General features: G+C 42.9%; 1 protein-coding gene across 5 annotated transcripts in view; it reads left to right on the top strand.

Moving 5' to 3' along the window:
* Positions 1 to 22422, top strand: part of ODAD2 (outer dynein arm docking complex subunit 2) — a 149863-nt gene that overhangs the window by 14753 nt on the left and 112688 nt on the right. For all 5 annotated transcript variants that reach the window (XM_084781068.1, XM_084781069.1, XM_084781066.1 and 2 more), the window contains 4 exons: positions 2024 to 2140; positions 6938 to 7125; positions 9247 to 9342; positions 10901 to 11048. In XM_084781068.1, coding sequence (XP_084637194.1) covers positions 2024 to 2140; positions 6938 to 7125; positions 9247 to 9342; positions 10901 to 11048 — 549 coding nt within the window. The remainder of the gene's footprint in view (positions 1 to 2023; positions 2141 to 6937; positions 7126 to 9246; positions 9343 to 10900; positions 11049 to 22422) is intronic.

Raw genomic sequence — 22422 nt, 5'->3', positions numbered from 1 at the left:
CAGAGAAAGGAGCATCGCTCTGTGAGACCGAAGCCCCACCCTTTTAGTGAACCTCTTGGGCAAATCCCAAACCATCTTAGAATCACAGCCCTGCTGGTTGTCATTGTAGGCTGGGGAGCCAGTTTCTGGAGAAACAGGCTTAGAAGCAACCATTCCTACTCTTCCAAACTGGGCCTTTAGCAGAATTGGTTCCCAGGTTAGCTGCACACGGATTGAAGGTAGAATAGAACAAAGTGGGGAGGTGTGTGTGGGGGGGAACAAGCGACTTTGGAAGTAACAACTGTAGCTCCCATTGTGAGAGTTGGGCAAGGAAGCAGAGAAGGTCTTCAGTGAGGAGCTAGGAGCAAGAGCCTCAGCAAGCTGGGATCTGGGCAGCTGGGGAGGGGCCTCTCGAGGAGCTCAGGTGGTTTTAACAAGCAGTCTTGGCTTGGGAAGTGGATACTGCCCAGTTTATGCTAATACTGCAGGAGGTGGCAGACCTGGTCCTGTGAAGGCAGAGCACTAGCCATTCACTAATATGATGACGCCTCAGAGAGCCTGTGAGAAAAGGAGAAACTGGCCATTAGAACCAACCAGACACACGAGAAGCACAGGAACTCCCTACTGGGGTGGGGGGCATGTTAGAAGGACAGACATTTTTCTTTTCATCCTTGTTGTCTGAACTGAACCCTAACCCACCAAACCAGACATTGAATTTAGATTCCAAGACCAAGGATTCCCAAAGGAAGTTTGGGCAGGTGCCTCTGAGCTAAGAGACAGACAGCAAGTAGCCACTGAGAGGGCAGCGGCAGGGAGAGTGCGCAGCCCATGTGAGCCCCAGGTTAGCACACTTGAAGTCTGGTCTCTTTTTGAGTCACTGAACTAGCCAGGAGGAGCTCAGCTGCGTCACCAGCAACATTTCCTCTGGAACCTTTCAGTATGAACTTGGGACTCTCGGGGCCTGACTGAGAATCCCACTGTCACAGGATGTGCTCCGTAAGGTCTTACACATGGCAAATGTTGGTTTGAGGATCCTGGTACCACCTCTAGGATGATAGCCTTCTAGAGTCTGCTGGCACCTTTGAGTACCTTTTTAAAAAATTAGCATTTAACTTGACTTATTTCTGCATAGAGAATGTAGGCTATAATTCTGGCTATTGATTTGATATTTTAGAAAAGTAAAATCTCTAGTTAGAATAAGAGAAAAGAAGGACTTATTTCTTTGACCTTACAGAAAGGATCAAGCAGTTTTTGTTTCTGTCAGAAATTATATTGGGAAACGTTAAATATTCCTCTCCGATTTAAAAGAAAAACTCAAAAACTGAGCCCCAAGCAGAACTTTTGATAATTTCAAAATATTAAAGGCAGTATAGTTGTGTGTTTCTGAGGCAGTACAGCGGAGAAAGAGGTGGACCAAAGGCAGAGCTAGTGGGAGAAGGCACAAGTGCAGAGGGAGGAGGGACAGCAGGTTGTCTCACGACATTTGCCCTCGAAAACTAACTCATCCCAGTCTGCTAGGCGCAGAGCAAGATGCGCGTGTGATCCAGACACTTGCTTTTCTCTACTGAAGTTCTAAGCCTCAGGCTGTTTGTGACTTCATCAATTAAGGTTCTTCAAATTACAGCAGAGGAAAGTCAGGGCTTCACAGGCTGGAGAGGAAAGCTCTACATTCTTAGGAGGACATGCTCAAATGTGGTGAGGGGTGGATGGATGGATGGATGGATGGATGGATGGATGGATGACGGCATTGAGTCAAAGGGAAGAGCTTTGCCTATACACATCACACACAAAGACTGCCACAAAAACCGTTAGAAAAAAAAATTAATGACCATGAGGGGTTGTAGGAAGTAGAGGGACGGGTTGGGGTGGGGGTGAGGTAGTGGAGGGCGGAAAGAGGAGTGATTAAAATGCATTCATATTGTATGAAATTGTCAAAACAAACTTGACAAAATAAATACAACCATGAACACATAGCTGTGACATTCTATCTAGTCCCTTGATTGACTGCTGAATTAATCATCCCATCAAACCTTTCCTCCCAAAGGGCAAAACAAAAGAGGAGGGGGAAATCAATTATGAGAGACAAGGTGAAATTTACAAAGACCTTGTTACATGTTTAAAGGACAAGTCACCAGTATTTTCAGAGAATATATCTAAACAGGTAAGTTCTAATAATCCGTTTTTTTATATCACTCGATTACAACTTTGTATAGCTCTCTCCATATTTTTTTTCCTTCTAAACTCAAAGTATATCCCTGCTAAGCAGTAATGTCACACCCTTCCTTCTGCCCCTTATCTCCGGTGAACACTAATGTATTTTGTTCTACAAGTTTACCTATTCTAGATGTTTCGTGGACTCATAGACTCCATTACTATCCATGCCTATATGAGAGGAATCACACTGCCGGACACTTGACCTTTGTGGTTTACTTGCTTTCCTTCACGTAGCACCTTGTCTCAGGTTTATCATGTTTAGACTTTTTTTTTCTTCCTTTTTATGGCTTCATTTAATTCCATTTACATGAATGCTATCTATTCTGTCCTTCGTTTCTTGTCACTTTGTAAAATATCCCCAACAAAAGCAACTTAGGGGAGAAAGAGTGTGTTTTAGCTCACGGTTCCAGGTTAGGTATAAATGTTATGGTTGGGACAATGCTCTCCTAGTCTCATTATTTTTATGAACTTGTCAATCATTCCCTGCATTATCCACCTTCTGTCTTAATACTCTGCTGCGGGTTCTTTTTAAAGACGCTTTCTTTTTGCATTTCTCTCTTCTCCAGAGATAAAGACCAAGAGGGAGGGAAGAAAAGAGAGCAAGAAAGTGAAGAAGAAAAGAAAAGAGGGGTGGGGAGAGGGAGAGATATTTTCAGAAACTGGCTTATGCAATTTTGGGGGGGATCAGCAAGTTTGAAATTTGGAGGCAGGTCAGTCTAGCGGGCTGGAGCACAGACAAGCACAGAAATGGTGTCTGGAGCCTTTAATCCCATGAGTCAGTGTGCTGGAGACTTGGCAGGGCTTTCTGTTTCCAGCTCAGGGAGAGTTACCTCTTTGGGAAATCTCAGTCTTTCCTCTTTAGACCGTCAGCTTCCTGGGTGAGGTAGACTCACACACAGAGGGCAATCTACTTAAAGAGTCTACCGTTCAAATGGCAACCCTGCTAAAAGTACTTTCTCAGCAATATTTAATTTGGTATGTAACAAAAGCGCTAGATACCTTAGTCCAACCACACAGACACCTACTTCTGTTAGTTTCCTGGCCTCTTTACATGTTTTTGATGGTGTGAAAGCGTCAGTGTCAGCCTCCCACCCCACCCCAATCCCTCCGCCTCTGCAAAGCCAACAGTGCCATCCTGTGCTTGTGTTATATTCCTTTTTGCTACCTGACAACACTGGAGATTTTTGTTTGGCTTGTTTCATGAGATAATATCTTACTACATAGGGCCAGCTTTGAACTCACGATTCTTCTGCCTAAACCTCTAATTAACTGTATGACAGATGTATGCCATCATCCCATTCCATCTCCACAACCAGTCTCACTGTAGGCTAGTTGGGATTATAGATTCAAACTGCTATGCCCAGCTGCATGTAGGCTCTGGGATTTGAACTCTGGTCCTCATGTTTGCACAGCAAGTGCTTTTCTTATTGAGTTGTCTCCACAGCCCCAATTATGAATAATTTAAACATGATAAAGCCAGAAGAATTGTGCAACAATTGCACAAAATTGCACAACCAACATACATGGATCCAAAACCTACTTCCACGTCAACACTCCATGTATTTAAGAATACAGTTTACTGATGAATGTATTTTTAAGTAAAATACATCTGGTGTGTGTGTGTGTGTGTGTGTGTGTGTGTGTGTGTGTGTGTTCACTTGTGTGCTATGGTTCAAGTGTGGGGATCAGAGGACACCCTTTAGTGTCAGTCTTCTCTTCCTCCTTGTTTGAGGCAGGGTCTCTTTGTGGGTTTACACGGGGCTAGCTGTCTCACAGACTTCTAGGGATTATCCTGTTTCTACCTCCCATTTCCTGAGAGGAGCATTGGGATTATAGATACTCAAACTATACATCCAGCTTTCACATAGATTCTGGAATTCAGACTCAGTGCTCTAACCGTAATTATCTCTCCATCCTAAATTCTGATCTTTGCTTCTGTCTTTTATTTTATTTTCATTCTTATTTATTTATTTTTTTTAGTGTGACTTAATGGAGAACTTTAGTAGGTTTCTTTCTTTTCAGTACTTTTAAGATGCTAATGGCTTTTCTTTTGCTTTGCCTCATTTGTCATAAGATGCCTCGGCACTTTTATATTTCCTTATAAATGTGTGTGTGTGTGTGTGTGTGTGTGTGTGTGTGTGTGTGTGTGTGTGTGCATGTGTGCACATGCATGAGGAGGCCAGGGGCTGATGGAGGAAGCCCTCTTCCCCATTGTACCAGGATTACAGCTTGTAGCACCACGCCTAACCAGCTTCACATGGGTGCTGAGATGTGAACTCAGGTCCCTATGCTTGCTTGACACATTATTTATGCATCTGTGTGGGCACGCAGATGAGTGATGGTGCCCACAGATGTTGGAGGAGGGCACTTGTTCAGGAGCTTCAGTTACAGGTGGCTGCGAGCTGCCCAATATGGGTACAGGGACAGAATTCAGTTCCTTTACGAGCAGTAACCACTCTGTGGTGTTTGAATGAGAACGGCCCCCATGGGCTCATATATTTGAATACTTAGGGTGACCTCCCAGTTACTGCCCCAGTGCCATGCCTTCCTCTCTACCACCACGTGCTCCACCATGATAGTCACGGACAATAACCCTCTAGAACCACGAGCCCCAATAAATATTTTCTTTTTATAAGTTGCTGTTGTCATGCTGTCTGCTCAGAGCAATAGAAAAGTAACTGAGACACACTTTTTTCCCATGATCGTCTTTCTCTATTAAAAAAAAAAAAACCAACAGAACGACAAAAATAAAATACAATGAGGTAACACAAAACCCATCATGTTAAAAAAAAAAACCCATCATGTTGAACTTGGACAAGCCAAGCCAACAGAAAAGTAAGACCTCAAGAGAAGGCACGAAAATTAGAGATATCTATTTGGAGACTCTTGGGGTGGTCTTCATATAGGAAATTTCCACTGCACTGGGTTTCCATACAGTTCCTCAAGTACCCTTTAATTCTAGCTGTCTCCCCTTTATTCCGTCCATCAAACTCATCTCCCTTCCCCTTTCCTACCTGACCCTCCTGTCCTCCCTGCCCGACACCTGTCCACCCATAAAATCTGTTCTATTCCCCCTCCTGGGGAGATCCATGTGTTCCCCCTAGTCCCTTCCTCTGTGCCTAACCTCCCTGGCTCTCTGCATTGTAGCTTGGTTATCATTTATTTAACAGATAATACCCAAATATAAGTGAATGAGTACCGTATTTATCTTTCTGGGCCTGAGTTATCTCACTCAGGATGATTTCTTGTAGTTCCATTATTTGCTTGCAAATTTCATGTCATTAAAAAAAAAGAGCTGAGTAATATTCCACTGTGTAAATGCACCACATTTTCTTTATCCATTTATCAACAGAGGAACATCTATGTTGTTTTGAAATTCTGACTATTATGAAAACTGCAACAATGAACGTGGTTGAGTAAGTGTCTTTGTAGGACAGAGAGTCCTTTCGGGATAGCTGGATCTTTAAGTAGATTGAGTCCCATCTTCCTGAAAAATTGCCACACTGGTTTCCATAAGTGGCTGTACACACTTGCAGCCCACTAGCAAGATCGAGTGTGCCCCTATTCCACACTTTACCAGCGTAAACTGTTGATTGCTTCATTGATTGTAGCTGTTCTGACGGTGTAAGATGAAATCTTAAGGTAGTTAATTTCCATTTGCCTAGTGACAAAGGATGTTGAGCATTTCATTGAGAGCTTCTTAGCTATTTGAGTTTCCTCTTTTTGGAATTCTTTGTATCCCATTTTAAAAATTTGGTTGTGGTTTTTGATATCCAGCTTTTAAAAGTTCTTTATATATTTTGGATATTAGCCCTCTATCAGATGTGGAGTTGGTAAAAATCGTTTCCCATTTTGTAGTCTGCTGCTTTTTTCCAAATGATGGTGTCCTTTTCCATGCAGAAGTTTTTCAGTTTCATTTCGGTTAAATGATATCTCGTTTATCAGTTGTTTATTTTAGTGTCTGCGCTAATGGTTCAGAAAGTCTTTTCCTGTGTCAGTGCATTCAAGGCTCTTCCCCACTTTCTCTTCTATTAGCTTTACTTTATCTGGTTTTATGTTGAGGTCGTTGATCTATCTGGAATTGAGTTTTGTGCAGGGTGATAGAAACATGTCTAGTTGCATTCTTCTACACGTAGACTTCCAGTTTGACCAACAGCATTTGTTGAAGATGTTCTCTCTTTTTACAACATGTATTTCTGACTTCTTTATAAAAAATCAGGTCTCCATAGGTATGTGAGTTTATGTCTGGGATGTCAATTCAATTCCGTTTTTCAATGAAAGGTAACCGAGGCCCATTTTAGTCACTGAGCAATCTCTACAGGCCCACAACATGTCTTTTCTTTCTGGTTACCTTCAAGATGCTTCTGTTATGCTTGATTTGTATAGTTTCCAGTCAATACAGGGATGGAGTTTTGATTTTGGGGAGGGGTTTGTTTTGTTGGTTTTCAATAAGGTTCAGTGAGGAACAGGTAGGCCTATATCTGCTGCCATAAAGCTGATTTCAGAAACTTCACATTGCAACATGCCTGACTCTAACAAAGGTCTTGATCTTGAAGGTGCCCTTATTCAAATTGACTTGTCAAGACACAGCAGGTCAATGCATATGAGACTTAATTGGCCTTCTGCAGCCCTATCTTCAGATGGTACTAATTAGCCAGTGATGATGAAGCATTTATTAAAGATGGACTGAGTAGTTCAGAGGTGATGTCACTGCAACCATTACTCCTTTTTTTTTTTAATGAAGGATATTCAAATTACTGAGGAGCAACAGAAGGATACTCAGATTTGTGAACAACCCAAGATGGAAGACTCACCAGTAGCTGATTCAGAGAAGAGTAAAATGGAAAAGAACCAGATTAACTTTGGGAAAAGTCACATGACCAAGAGATTGGAGCCGAGCTTAAACTGGAGAGCAACTGTTGATTACAAAGAGTATGTGGTTGTTTGCGTGTGTTTTCTGATGCATCTTTAATCACTGTGTATTCCCCTAATTTTTCCTGGAACTGGTTGCCATGTTAGATGACAGAGTGTGTGTTCTCTGTCTTTCTTTTTTGATTCCTTTTCCTTCTCTGTATATCCCAAAGGAAAGATATAGTAGGAAGAGTGCTTGTGTTTGGACCGCTATGATGGTAAGAGAAAAAATACAGGTTACTTTTGTGTAGTGGGTGAGTAAGGACAAGCAATTATTTGACCAAAAAAAAATGATGCTAAAATGCACGGAGAAATAACATGAAACATGTGGCGGTAGGGAGAATTACTTTATGATTACAGTTACATGGAGTTCATCAGGATTTTTTTTTGTGGCAATAGTTGTGTAAATAGAACTTGAATACAATAAGAATGGTGGGGTCTCAACCCCTCCCTGTCTGGGAGTCTCAGGATTAAGAGTGTGGCTTGTTCTAGAATTAAATGCAGATTTATGTGAAGTGGATACTAAGATATTGTCTTAGTTATGGTTGCTATTGCTGTAATGAAATAACATGACCAAAAGCAACTTGGGGAGGAAAGGGTTTATTTCGCTCACAGTTCCATATAACGATTCATCATCAAAAGCAGTGAAGGCCAGGGGAGGGTCCACTCTGGCCTGAGCCCTCCCTCATCAATCACTAATTGAGAAAATGCCCCACAGGTACACAGCCCAATCTAATAGAGCCATTGTTTTATTTCAATTGAGGCTCCCTCCTCTCTGACTCTAGCTTATATGAAGTTGACATGAAATCACCCCGTACACATACCAAACCTAAATATAGTGAGTAAAGACTAAATATTATCGCTACTTAAAGGCTGAGAAGATGGCTCAGCCAGTAAAGTATCTGCCTTGTAAGCATGAAAACCTGACTTCAATCCACAGAACTCCAAAGCAAAAAACAAAACAGAGCAGACACAGTGGTATATGCTTGTAATTCCACTGCTGGGGGAAGGGGGATGGTGGGTCCCTGGAGCTTGACAGAAGCACCTCTCACCAGATTTCTCCTTTTAAAGATGCCATTGATTCACTATAGCAACATCTCAGAGTTTTTCCCTGTATTTTTCTTTGTTTTTTTTTTTCTCTCTTTTTATTTTGATTAAATGGAGTGTCATGCTGTATCCTATGTTGACTTCTGACCTGTGATAGTTTTCTGTCAGCCTCCTTTGGGCATGAGATATGTGTTTGGCTGGCTGGTGTCAAACCTCTATGGGTATTCTGAAGTGCCTTATGATCCCCCACTGGGGCCAGCACTTTGTAAGACTTGGCCAGTAGATTATAAACGCCATCTTATAGTCACCGCTACCTTCACACTTGCACTTGTATTCAGTGTGACATGGTTGGTTTAAGAACTAGCTCTTGTTGGTCATAGCAGGACCCCTCCCTGTATGGGAGTCTCAGGATTAAGAGTGTGGCTTGTTCTAGAATTAAATGGAGAGAGTTTTCAGGAGGAAGGCTCCATAGGAGGAGAAGCAGCCCTCGCTTTGCTGATTTCCACTGGCTTTGTTACACTTGGCCTCTGTAACTATGCAGAAAGACTCTGAAAATGTATATGAGTCCTTGTTGACGGGGCAGTCTTTTTTTTTTTTTTTTAAATATTGCCCTTTAAATTTGAATTTCCGTAATAAGTATTTAGTGACAGCTGACTATATGCTAAGGCCATACTAAGCCTAGGCATTCCTGAAAGCCAGGTGAGCATGCAGAGGGGAGGGGTAGGGTGATGAATTCACTCAGCCCTGGCAGCGTGTGGAGAGCTGTTCTCCTGCATAGTGTACTGCGCAAAGGGCTGCTGCTCTTTTGTTTTGTTTGAAGATGGCGTTTGGAGCCCCAGCTGGCCTTGAGCTTGGTGTCCAGAATGCTAGTGTTACAAGTGTGCAGCACAGCCAAATAGCACTCAGCGCCTCGTCACTATATAAAACACATGGCTGTGCCTGGAGAAGGACCAGGCACCCTGAGTGTGAGGCAAGGCTGGAAAGTGCTAGTCAGTGTCAAGAAAGTGCCAGGGTCATCCGTCTGTACCTCTGTCTTTTATGTCCTGCTCGCTAGCACAGCATACTAAAGCTCAGATTTGTTATATGTTTATTTAGCCACAAGAGCTCTGTAAAGGACAGCCAAGAGGAAAAACAAGGAAAATTAGAAAAGTCATCGGCATCTACTTCCTCCGGCCGTGCACAGTTACTTCGGTATGTTTCAGTTTGTATAACCTCATCCTCAAGGCCACCCATACAGAACAGCCAATGGCCACGCTGGTTACAGGCCTCAGCCCTATACCAGGCCCCAAGGGTACCTAACATAGCCATGGTTACTAGTGATGTCAGTAAAAGTGAGGGTGATGGGTTGCTTTAGATACTCTATTCCAGGATATGCTTCTAATGCAGTATGGGGCTCACAGGGAGGCTTGCTATGTACTGACTCTTAAAGACAGACAGACATCCAAGGCAAAAGGCAGAGAGCTGAGAGGAGGATGCACTCCCAGCTCATCTCAGCTCTCACATCCCAACAAAGGGGGACATGTGCCTGGGTTGTTCCTCCAATTACATAGTGACACATGTAGTATCCAACGAAAACGATTAACACAAGGATAGCTGTGAACACTGGGCATGATTTTCAGCTTAACAAACAAACAAACTAACTAACTAACCAGAGGGATTGGCCATTTATGTTGGAGGCTTTCATGGTGGTGGCAGGAGGAAGAAGGGGAGAGATTCTCATAGAAAAAGTTGCACAGTTGAGCTAAAACACAATCTTTCAGACCCTGAACAGCATTGATGCTAGCTTTACTTTCTGGCTCACTATAATAAATGTGTTCCGTGTGTTTAACAGCTTTTAAAGGCAGTGTTGTCAGGAGCCTCCACCCAGCTTTCCCAGTGACAACAGCATGGTGACACCACCAGGATATGAGCATGCTTCAGCTTGTGTGTCACTTACCCATGTCTGGTGGGGCAAATTTGCCCCATACTGTAACGAATGCCATGATCAGAACACAGGTCTTCACAGCACATGGAGCTCCGTCATGTTACCCCATCACATCTGTAACTCTACCCAACCGTTCCTCTGCTTTCAAGGCTACTAATTGGTGTTTAAGGCTTAAGTGCCATCTCAAACACTATTTTCTGTTTATCTCTACTGTTTTCACACTTTCCCTACATTTCTGTGGGTTGCTGAAGCATTTTGATTTGTCTGTAGTCTTTTTGGATGCATCTCTTTTTATAGCTTGGCATTGCCTCTGCTCCAGGTGGTGTTTTGTTTTAGTTGGTTGGTGTGTGTGTGTGTGTGTGTGTGTGTGTGTGTGTGTGTGTGTGTGTGTGTACTTGTGTCTGTGTGTGTATGTGTGTGTCTGTGTGTACATGTGTGTCTGTGTGTGCATGTGTGTGTACCTGTGTATGGGTGTGTATGTGTGTACATGTGTGTGCATGTATATCTGTGTGTCTCTGTATGTGTCTGTGTATCTGTGTGTGTGTGTGTATGTCTGTGCATGTGTGTCTGCTGTGCATGTGTGTCTGTGTGTGTCTCTGTGTGTACCTGTGTCTCTCTGTGTGTGTATGTCTGTGTGTGTGTCTGTGTGTGTCTGTGTGTATACCTGTGTCTCTGTGTGTGCGTATGTGTGCTTGCCTTCCTTCTGAGGATCCCACAACATTGCTGTCATCTGCTGCTTATATGCCAGTGGCTATATGATTGTTGCAGCCCTGCTCACACTGTAGCTCACACTGTAGCTCACTGTGGACTTGTTACTGTTCTTAGTAAGGGCGGCGAGAAGGTTGAGGAGACTGTCAGTGAGAGCTCCTCAGAGAGTGAGGAGGATGAGGAGCCGCCAGACCACCGCCAGGAAGCCAACGCCGACCTGCCATCAGAGTACTGGCAGATTCAGAAGCTGGTGAAGTATTTAAAGGTAAGAAAACCTTCCATACTACATTTACAATATTAAATGAAATTCTTTTCTAAACATATGTATTCACGTTCTAAGTTTATGGCATACCTCTTAAGAGCAGTGTGCACTGTGGTTGTCAGTTCTGTATACACAGAAGAAGGTCTTAATATTCTGAGGAATCAAACATAGACCTCTTGAAGCATGACCTGACTGGTCTGGTGAGTGTGTGTGTGTGTGTGTGTGTGTGTGTGTGTGTGTGTGTGTGTAGGGAACGGGGTAGGCATTGATGTGGTCAACAGCAGGTATTGACTTAATCTGTGCTTTCTGATTTTCATTTAGTGTGGTAGAAAGAGTTTGATGTAGCTTAACTTCCAACCTGTAGCCAATCTGACTAGCAGAGGGGCTATTTCAGGGTTGTGGTTTGAGCCTTAAAAAGCCTCAGCTTGAGCCAGGCATTGTGGTACATGTCTGTAATCCCAGCACTCAGGGAGGCAGAGGCAGGCAGATCTCTGTGAGTTCGAGACCTGCCTGGTCTACAAAGTGAGTCCAAGATAGCCAAGTCTATACAGAGACACCCTGTCTTGAAAAGCCGAAACAACAAACAACAACGACAATGACACAACAACAACAACAACAACAAAAGCCTCAACTTGTCCAATGCATGGATAAGATGCCTGTACTACACAATCACATTTGAAACACATATCATACATAGCATCTCATGCATTATAGGTGCTTAAGATATGCATTGATCATTTCCATTTCAGTCTCTACTCAGATGACATGAAAACACCATACATGATGACCAGCCAGCCCATAAAGGGTATATGCATTTTTGAATGGAGAATGGGGCAAGGAAAATGGGTTTGTCACAACCCAAATTAACATTCCTTGCTATTACATTGAAGCCTTGTTTAAAGCTGATGCCCAAAAGTATGGGTGAAAAAATGGGACGAAACATTTTGACTACCTTATGGGTTTTTTTTCTCTTCTTTTTCGTTTCATTGGGCAGATTGGCCATGGGTGTTGTCTTTAAAGGGCATTGTCTCATAGCCTCGAGGCAGGATATAAAACAGCTTTCATGCACGATTTTTACAAAGACCTTATGAAGATGTGAGACTCTGCAAGAGAAATGAGCTCTCCTCCTCTAAGGGGCATTCCTTTGGTTAAAAACTGCCAGAATTTTTTAGAGGAACAAAACAAAACAAAACAACAACAAAAACAAAATAAAATGTTTTCTTGAATCCCAAATATCCAGAAAAATTATGAAATGTATTTTCATTTTCCTTTGGGAATTCTGGTTCTCAGTCTCCTCTGATGTGAATCATGATTATGTTATTGGTTAGGAGGAATTAACTGAATAGATAAGAGCAGAATGCGTTGACAAAGGGAAAGGTCCATAATGGAACAATAGCAACCACAGTCCAATTAGCTTTTGTGTGTCTGTTTTGTGCTCTGAATCTGTGGCTAACCTGACTCATTCTTGCAAAAATAAATGCTGATTGGCTGGTTACACAAGTATGCTTTTGGATCCTCGGAATCTATGAACAAGCTTGACGTAGTCACGTGCATCTGTAACCTGAGGCAGTGGTGCAGACAAGCCAATCCCAGAGCTTGTTAACCAACCAACGAGTGAGCCTGTCTCAAAACATAAGGTGTAGGCCAAGGGAGAAAAGCAATTAACAGTCTTACTTACTGAAAAAGCTACTGGCCTGGCAAGGTGACTCCAGTGGAGCAATAATGGCACGTTTTACTTGGGGCTAACAAATATCAGTATAATTGTGCTTAAGACCTCATAAGTAGTAAGGGATTCATGCCAGGCACTATAAGCCCAATCAACTACCAATGACTGGAGAGGCCATAGACCCTAGAGGAGAACCTACCACTGACATTTGCCTTAACTAGTATAATTTCTTTTTATTTTAATTTATTTTTTTAAATTTTTTAAATAATTTATTCATATTGCATCCCAGTTGTTATCCCCTCACTTGTACCTTCCTGTTTCCTCCCCTACCTCCCTCTTTCACCATATTCCCCTCCCCTAGACCTCTGAAAGAAAGGGTCCTCCTCCCCCACCATATGATCGCAGCCTATCAGGTCTCATCTGGACAGCTTGCTTCTTCTTCCTCTGAGTGCCTACTGGGCCTCCCCACCAAGGGGAAGTGATCAAATAGGGGGCACCAGAGTTCGTGTCAGAAAAGGTTTGTTTTGAAGCAAATGCTGGTTAAATGAAACAAAGACCCACAGCAGTTCGGCATGCGCAGAATAAGTTATTGTAGCGCGCTCATCTCTAAATTGGAAACCTGTATCACACTTTCTCCCCACAAGGCTCAAGTGCGATCAGCAAAGATTGGGTGTAAAGATCGTAAGAGCCAGAAGTAGTGGATTATAGCAGTGAAATAATATTTGTCAGACATGACAGGACTGTTGAACACATGAGCTCACAGCCTCTGTGGCTTCCTGAATAAGATCAAGCCAGGAAAAAAAATCTCTTCATGGATGTGGAAGGGTCTCATGAAGACCGACCCCCGCAAACCGGAAATTTATGGCTTCTGGGGAGAGTCAATCTTTTACAGGGATGTGCTTCCTAAAAGGCCACCTGTGTTCTAGTGTGTGGTCCTGCCTCCATGCACATAGTGGGCTCAGAGTTCTGTTGTTTGGTTTTCGTTGTTATTTTTAAAGGGTACGGGGAATCTGAGAAGGAATTGAGAGGAGGATAATGATGAGTTGGAGATGAAGGAATGGGGAAGCTGATCAAAACACATTCTAGGCAGATGTGAAATTCTCGAACAACAACAAAAATCCCTGTATTAACCTCTAGTCTCTACAAACATGTTCATACGGACATGCACAGATGTGTATATCCAAGTTCACATGAACAAGACCATATGCAAAGAGAAGGTGAGAGTTGACTCTATTCACCATATACAAAAGTAACTGAGAGTGGATCACCTGAAATTACAAAGCTACTAGAGAGAAGGAGAGCTGTTCTCTTGGTTAATAGTCTGAGCAGAACTTCTTTAACGTGGCTTCAAGAATGGAAGCATGAAAAGAAAAACAAATGGACCCGAGTTAAACCGAGGAGCAAAGGTGACACGAGAGTGAAGCGACATTCCATAGTGTGGAAAAGATGTTTACCAACCGTGTGTCTGATGAGGAACTAACACACAAAATATATAAAGAATTCAGTTCAGTTGCAAGAAAACAATCCATTTATCAGACACATGATCTAACAGGCATTTCTTCAGAGCAAGCCTATTATTCAGTGGTGGAGACACGTCAAAAAATGGTCATCATTACTAAGTATCAGGGAGATGAAAAACAAAGCCATAAGATACGCCCTCCTACCTACCTGAGAGACTGTTGTCACAGATAAAAGATAATGCACACTGGCAAGGGCATGGAGAAAAGGAGACCCTTGCACACCATTGGTGGACTAATACAGCTATGGCCAAAAAAACAAAATGGAGGTTCTTGGATAACTGAAAAGAGAAATACAGTCCACCCATCCTACTGTAGGGCATATGTAATGGCTAATCTTGGTTGTTTCTTTGACATGCCTGGGAAGGGGGAACCTCAAGTGAGGACTCGCTTCCATCAGATTGGCCTGAGTGTCTGGGGGGGGGGGGCTCAATTTCTTGATTGCTAATTGATGCAGGAGAGCCTAGCTTACTGTGCCTTGTGCCATCCCAGGGCAGGTGAGCCTGGACTGTATAGGAAGGGGAGCAGAAAATGACCCTGGAGGCAAGCCAGCCAGCGGCATTCCTCTGTTATTATGGCTCTTACTACTTAAGAAAGTAGGAATAAATTATTAGGGGAATATGGAATACCTGGTTTTTGAGGGGGGACATTTGAAAGTGCTAGTGGAGTACAGGTGGATGTGTGGCACACACAGCACAGGACATCTTGCCAGGATTGTGCCTGCTCCTTGACCTAGCTACAGATCTGCCCAAGCCCTCTTCATTTTTCTGGGGAGAACAGGGTCTCAGTAAGTATCCTAGACTGGCCTTGTACTTGTGACCACCCTGCCTGTACCTTCTGAGTTCTGGGATCACAGGCTCTAGCCACCATGTCTGTTGCCTTTTCTAACTCTTACTGTATCAGCCAGGAGAAAGCTGGCATCAGTCAAGGTTGTAGCCCATGAGACTAAAGTGCCGTCCTGAGTATAGAATGCCGTTCATGTTCAAACATCGCCTTTTGGAAGAAGAGTCGGAGAACCTTGATGTTTTCTCAGGGTCCACTGTCTTTTTTTCCCCTTGAGTCAAAGGGGGCAGAACCGTGAGAACAGCAAAGAGGCAGAACAACGAGGTAGGCAGAAGCCTGGTTTTTGATGGTGGAAAGATCTCAGTGGGACTCTACACACCAGCTCAGCAGTTTTGTGTAGGGTGACACACTTTCATCAACTTCACTTTCCTCATTGGTAAAGAAGGATGAAAGTGTCCAAGTGTTAGGCCCAAGATGGATACAAAACGCAACATAACACACCTGAAGTGCTTAGCACGGACTCCTCAGCAACTGCTGACAGTGGTAACTAGTATGATTAGGACCACAGAAGTTGCGTGGGGTGACACTTTCCACACTGGCCCAGGTGGCCCTCAAATTTTGCTTTAAATGTTCCAGGAAAATAATCAAAAGAGGAAAACACAGTGAGTTAATATATTGAAGGATAAGACTTACCGTTGTTAAATAAAAAGAAGCAAGTTACCAGTGATTCTGGTGCTGAGAGCTGGGAGAATTTTGGCCCTTAGGGTCAAATGGGAAGGCACTGGGCATGGAGGCACATGGCATCCTGCTGGGAACTAGCAAAGAATGTCCTAACAGCCTGGGTGTAGAACGCTACCTTGAGTCATTCGGCTACTTAGGATAAATCCACATAGCATTTGGGCCAAATGGGGATGTGCTGTTTCTGTCCCAGAGCAGCTAAGGAAAACATTTATTGATGAAGTGCTACTTAGCCTCACACAAGTTATTCATCAGGAAATCATGTGCAAATGTGATACTTTTGGCCAGACACTAAATTGCTTGGAATTCTTATAGCTCCCACAGGTAAATACTCTTAACATAGCCAATAAAAGGGAAAGTGGATCTACAAATGATTTCAAGGTTTTTGACACAGGTAACTGTTTTATTCAGAGACACAAAAGGATATTAAAAAGTCTCTGAAATGCAAAATTGGATGTCCCTAGGTAATCTCAAAATAAATACACCTGACATTTTAATTTATAAAATTATGGCTCCAATGTAGGCTTAAACTAGCAGAGAAATGGCAATCTTAACATGAATTTCTCCCTACCATTTTCTAAGGATAGAATGTCTGTGATGTTGAAAAAAATTGATGAGCTCATTAATATTGAAACAGGTCAATGAACTGTAGCTTATTATTTATCCAGCGCTGTGAGCTCAGTTCCTGGCACATAAGAAAAGAGAGTGATATTGAATTATTTGGCTTTAACCTACATTCCCTTCAACTTGCTAAAGTTTACACACATGTACACACACACACACACACACACACACACACACACACACACACACAGACTCCTGGTATTTTAGAACAGAATCTTATTTTTTTTTAGTTTAAGGAATATGTTACATTTTTTTTTTTTACACATCAACCTTCCAACCCCTTTCATCCGCTAGCTGATGAGTCTGCGCACAGTCTCCCACCCAAGTACCACCCAGGCCAACCCAGCCTAGCTCCCAACTTCATGCATGTTCCGGGTGGAATGGCCGTAGACTGTACTCTAGTTCTAAAGGAAGTGCCACACTCCTTTCAGCAGCTCCCGATGAGTACACTCTGTACTCTGCTGCCATGATGGCTCAGGTTGGCTAGCTTCTTGACTGCTTCTTCTACGCAGAGGTGCTACTTAACTCGCTTCTGTATCTACAGGCTTCCTTGCTAAGGATCATGAGCTTGGTCCTTGAACATCTGCCTACATGGTGCAAAGGAATCTGAGGCTCCTCGTCAGCTCTCCTCTGTCCTTACCCCCAGCAGCTCATCTTGCCTCCCAGTCAGAATCCCTTCAGGGGATACTGCTTCTCCCTCTCCATCTTTTAGCTCCCTTTCTCCTTATAGATAACCCTCTTATTTTTGCATCTGCTGTCCTGATACAGATACCCCGTCTTCCACTGGCCAACAGTGCTTTATAATCTTGCAAGATAAACATTTTTCCAATGATTAAGAGGCAATGGTTTGTTAATGTCTATGTTCTCCATTTCTTCTGAGTCCCTGGTGTCACGGTGATGTCTCATCCACTTCTAAGCCTGATATATAGGAAAACTCCTGAAATAAGAGAACCGTTTGTTGTGGGAAGGAGGGGTTAGAATTCATAAAAGCTTTTGTAAATTGATACAGATGGATTGTCTCTGGTAGAGCTGGATGGGACATAGGAAAGTAGAGATACACAGGTTTGTCTTTGAAACACATTAGTCTATGTGACCTTAAACTAAAGACTTCACCCAAGGATAAAATATTGTGAGACTCCATTTCTGTATGGATCATGTCCAGAATTTGGCTCGAAATTGAAGAGGAAATGGAGGCAGTCAGAGTAACGTGAAGGGCATGGTGGGTGACAGTAAAGAGGGTGATGGTACAGTGTCCTCTGGTAGTTTTCATGGGTTGCTAGGGCATCTGGGATCATGTTTTTCTCACCTGTTGGTGTTATTGGGGCTATCACCTGGGGAGAACCTCAGCTCTAGGCTCGGTGAGTGATGTTAAGAAGCAATGTGGGAGTCACTGAAGGCTTGTGCTCAGCAGGACCGACCCTTGCACACTTATATAATAATAGAGGAATGCAAGGTGGGTTCCCAGGGCCATTTCTCCAGATGTCTATCCCTTTCCCTGAACAGTTTTGCTAGGAGAGTGGACAGGTTGATGATAAAAAGCATTAGGTTAAAAAGATGTGTCCAGTAGCAAGTGGAGGAAAAATGGTGCTGAGTGGAAAGGAACAGGCCAGTGACTAGGGATTGCATTGAGGAGAGAGACTTTTCAGCATCATACACAGGAGAGCCACTCTCCATCATCAAATTCATAAAACACCTGTGTGCATCTCATTTCACAGACCCACAAACCATGGCAGTTACTCTTCTGTTCAGTATCCACAGGTTCAGAATTTAAGAGCATGAAAAATAAAGGTTCCTGGAAGTTCTCTAGGTTAATAAGGAAGAGAACTGACTTCAGAGTAACATTTAAATATATTCATATCACAAAGGCCACTAGTCTATTGCTTTAAGGGAGACACCCAGGGCTCCATAAAGTGAGTTTCTTGGCAATAAATGTGTTTCTGGCTTGAAAACTTTGTTGACAATACATTATTGGGGCTCTGTTCCTAACACACACACACACACACACACACACACACACACACACACACACACACACACACACATACACACACACAGAGAGAGAGAGAGAGAGAGAGAGAGAGAGAGAGAGAGAGAGAGAGAGAGAGGAGAGGAGAGAGAGAGAGCTCCTAACTAGTTAACAAGTTCTGAGTGGTAATTGGGAATTAAATGGTTTTTTTTTCATCACAGGAATTTGATGTACTTTGCAATCAATTACACTTAATTAAATTCCATTCCCATTACTTGTGTCTTAGGTTTGGAGTGGCAGGAGGTTTGATCCTTGTTTCATTGGTGGAAAAGCTGAGAAATCCTTTTGCCTCAGGCCACACAGAAGGCGGCTGCGGGCTGGGACCACATCCAGCTTCTATCTTTATTGCCTGTTGCCTGGTGATTCTGTCCCACTGTCAAGAAACTCAGGACCCAGGAGGCTTGTAGACATTGCTTCACCATCTTCTCTCTCATTTGCATTGCTGCATTTGAGTGAGAGGTTGAACGGGAGCCTCTTATAAAGGGACTTCTTGGTATTCGTTTTTGGAAGGCAGCATTGGTGCGCTCTTTGGCTAGGTTCTTCAGAGAGCGAGAAAAGTGATGGGCCACTTAAAAAGGGCCACTCGAGAATGGAAGGCAGTGGTCACTGTTCACGTACCCAGCAAACTATAGCTGTTGAAGAAGTGTCGCTGTCCAGAGTAATAACTTTAAGATTGTGCGTGTTATCTCACCCATGTGGGCTACCTTTAAAAACATCAGTGCTCAGAGACAACATGAGTAGAAAGCCGTTAAACATGACCCGTTGGAGCATCTGGGAAGATGGCTCAGCTGACTGTGTTTGCTGTGCAAGCCTGAGCACCTGAGCTTGGATCCCTATATAGTGGCGTAATGCTGCAAGCTCAGGACTGGAGGCTCACTGGCAGCCACTGTAGCCCAAAGAGCAAGCCTTGTGTTCAGAGAGAGAGAGACTCTGATTAAAAAAATATAGGGAAGGGTAATTAAGGCATTCCGATGTCAACCTCTGACATGCACATATCTCCTCCCCTGATATTACCTATTAGAAATCATACTTAAATCCTATTATCTATATAATTTTTACAGTAGTACACATTTATGTATCCATAAACATGCCTTTTAGACCTACATGAAATGTGTGTTATCTATAAGCTCAGATTGTTCAAAAATTATTTTCCCCATTGCAATGTTTCACTTACTTATTTGTAAGCAGCACAATGTAGGTTTGGAGGTCGGAGGGACAACATGCCGGACTCAATTCTATCCTTCCACCCTGTGGGGCCTTGACTTCAAAATGATGTTACCAGAACTCAGAGGGGTTTTTTGTTTGTTTGTTTGCTTGGTTTGGATTGGTTTTTTGTTTGTTTGTTTTTAATTACAAAAGGTGATGAAGGGAGTAGAGCGAACCTTCCTGTTGTGAATCTGCGCTGTGTTTAGCTTCCAAGGTTTTATCCTTCTTGTTCTGTCTGTCATATAAGGGGTGGGTGAAGCAGAGGAACAGGTGAGCTCTGTGATGCAGTGCTGTGGACTCACAGCCACAGCCCCCACTGGTAGTCAGCATCGCATCACCATGGCAGCCTGGCTACTAAAAAGTGACAATGCCCACGCTCTCCCGCTGGGCACAGCGGTGGATGCCTGTGCTTCAGTGACTCACTCCATCCTAGGAACTGGATGTTGCCAGTGAGGGCAACATGGCAAGGCCCCGTGTCAAAAGCAAAGATCAAAACAAAACATCAGCAGAGAGAGAGGGAGAGGGAGAAGGAGAGGGAGAGGGGGAGAGTGAGAGAGAGAGAGAGAGAGAGAGAGAGAGAGAGAGAGAGAGAGAGAGAGAGAGAGAGAGAGAGAGAATAAAAATTCCTACAACGTGCTAGACATGTGCCTAGGATGCTCAAGGCTCTGGGTGACATCCCACAACACCCTCTCTCTCCAAGTAGGAAAGAACATCTCAGGAAAAGTCCACAAGCTTTAACTCATTTACTAATTCATTCATTCTTTATGCATCTGTTTATGAGCAGGTAGTGTGAGCTAGCTATTGAGTTTTTCATAAGATGTTTGTACTGTAACAATTTGATATTTAAGGCAGTTAATGTAACAACCTGAACATGTAACGGATTTTCGAGGGAATCCACTCCCTGATGTAGGCTCTTGCACCATATTTATTCCTAAAACTGTGCTTTTCTCCAAAATCTGTTCAATTGCAGAAAATTTCCTCTGGCTGGTTCCCAGTTTGTGTAATGTGAAGGACTACTTTGCTTGTTGTTTTTAAAAATATGACTTCATGTTACAGACACTTTTATAGTAAAAAACTAAACAGGAGTGAGGGGCACCCAACTTGGCCTAGCTCATGCACTTTACATCTGCATATAGACAGCTCTGCCATAACCATTAGTAGACGCTGTGTATTTGCAGGAAAATAGGAACCTCAAGTCCTTTCCTGGTCCACTAGCCTTTGAGATTTATGCTGGCAAGGCTCCTTTCCCAGCCAGCCTTGCTCCCTGGGTGGGTGTGCCTGTCTGCTGTGGCCTGCCAATGTTTCTGCAGTGTGCTGAACAGCAGCATACAATATATATATATATATATATATATATATATATATATATATATATATATATATATATATCCCCTATTTTGTTTAAGCTCTTAGGAATTATAGAAATAGTTAAACTAGTGCATGCTCACTATGAAGATTCAAGCTGGGTAAATAAAGGCTTCCTTACAGATATTTCATAATTTGCACAAATAAAGTCACACTTTTTTGTTTGCTTTTTGAGACAAGATCTTACTTGCTAGACCAGGCTAGCCTGAACCTCAATAGTTAGCTTGGGCTGTCTGTGCACTAATGGCAATGCTACCACCTCTGTCTGCTGGGCGCTGACACTGTAGGAGCAAACCATCATGCTCAGCTTTCATCTTTCTTTTTATATTTAATATTGTGCTTTGGTTTGGCCCTTCTAATTACTATGTAGTATTTCCTTATAGGTAAGCATTTATTTGTTTAGCAGTTCCCTTAGTGCTAATGTATAAATTTTACTCTAGTTATACTGCAAATATCTGGGTGCATTCCTTAGATACATGCACTACTTCTGTGGGATGGATTCTTAAAAAGGTAGTGTGGGAATACAAATTCTTGAGAATTCTAATGTGGAGTTGTTTAGTGCATGCGATTTTTTTTACTTAAATAAGAGGTGAATAAATTTTAGCCCTGTATAATGTTGCACACCTATAATCCCAACACTTAGGAGGCAGAGGCAGGAGATTGAGCCCAATGTGTGTCTGAGTTCTATAGCAAGTTTAAGGGGTAGCCTGCACTATAGAGCTAGACCTTGTGTGGTAGTTAAGCTCAGTTGTCTACTTAATGAGATTTGGAGTCACCAGGGGGCACAAGCCTTGGGCATCCCTGATTAGGTAAACTAAAGAGAGACCGTTCCCTGTTGGTGGCTCTATTCTCTAGGCTGGGGCTTGGATCCATAAAAGGAGAGTGAGCTGAGGGCATGAATTCCTTTCTGTCTCCTGACTGTAGGTGTGATGTGACCAGCCACTTCAAGCTGCCACCTGGTTGGTCTGTACCCTTTGACTGTGATCTTAAACTTCTTATCCATGAAATTGCTTTTGTTAAGGTGGCTTATGACAGTAGCCGAAAAGACCCTGAGGTACTCTATCTTAAAAAGAAGTAATAGGAATCTGTACAATATGCATACATTTAAGACATTGAACAGGTTTGGGCTGGGGAGATGGGTCAGTGGGTAAAGTACTTGCCTTACAGGTTTGAGGACCTAAGATTGGACCCCTAGAATCCACCTCTGGCTCCCACATGAATCATCAAATGTATATATTAAATATGTACAAATGTTTGCATATCAACTTTTTCCAGAGCAGCATTAGTTTTGGGAGTGTGTTACACGGATATGTTTGTATTGGTGTGTGTACACATGTATGTGTGCAGGTGTACAGGTGTGTCAGGCAAGAAGTCAACAACTGTTTGTCTTCCCACATTATGAGCTCCAAGGTTCCAATTGTCTCTCCATGGTCCCAGTGCTGGGGTTCCAAA

This window comes from Acomys minous (assembly GCF_964271855.1).
Source record: "Acomys minous genome assembly, chromosome: 5".
NCBI lineage: Eukaryota > Metazoa > Chordata > Mammalia > Rodentia > Muridae > Acomys > Acomys minous.
Note: the sequence above shows the minus strand (reverse complement) of the source record. Positions and strands in the feature narration are given on the sequence as shown.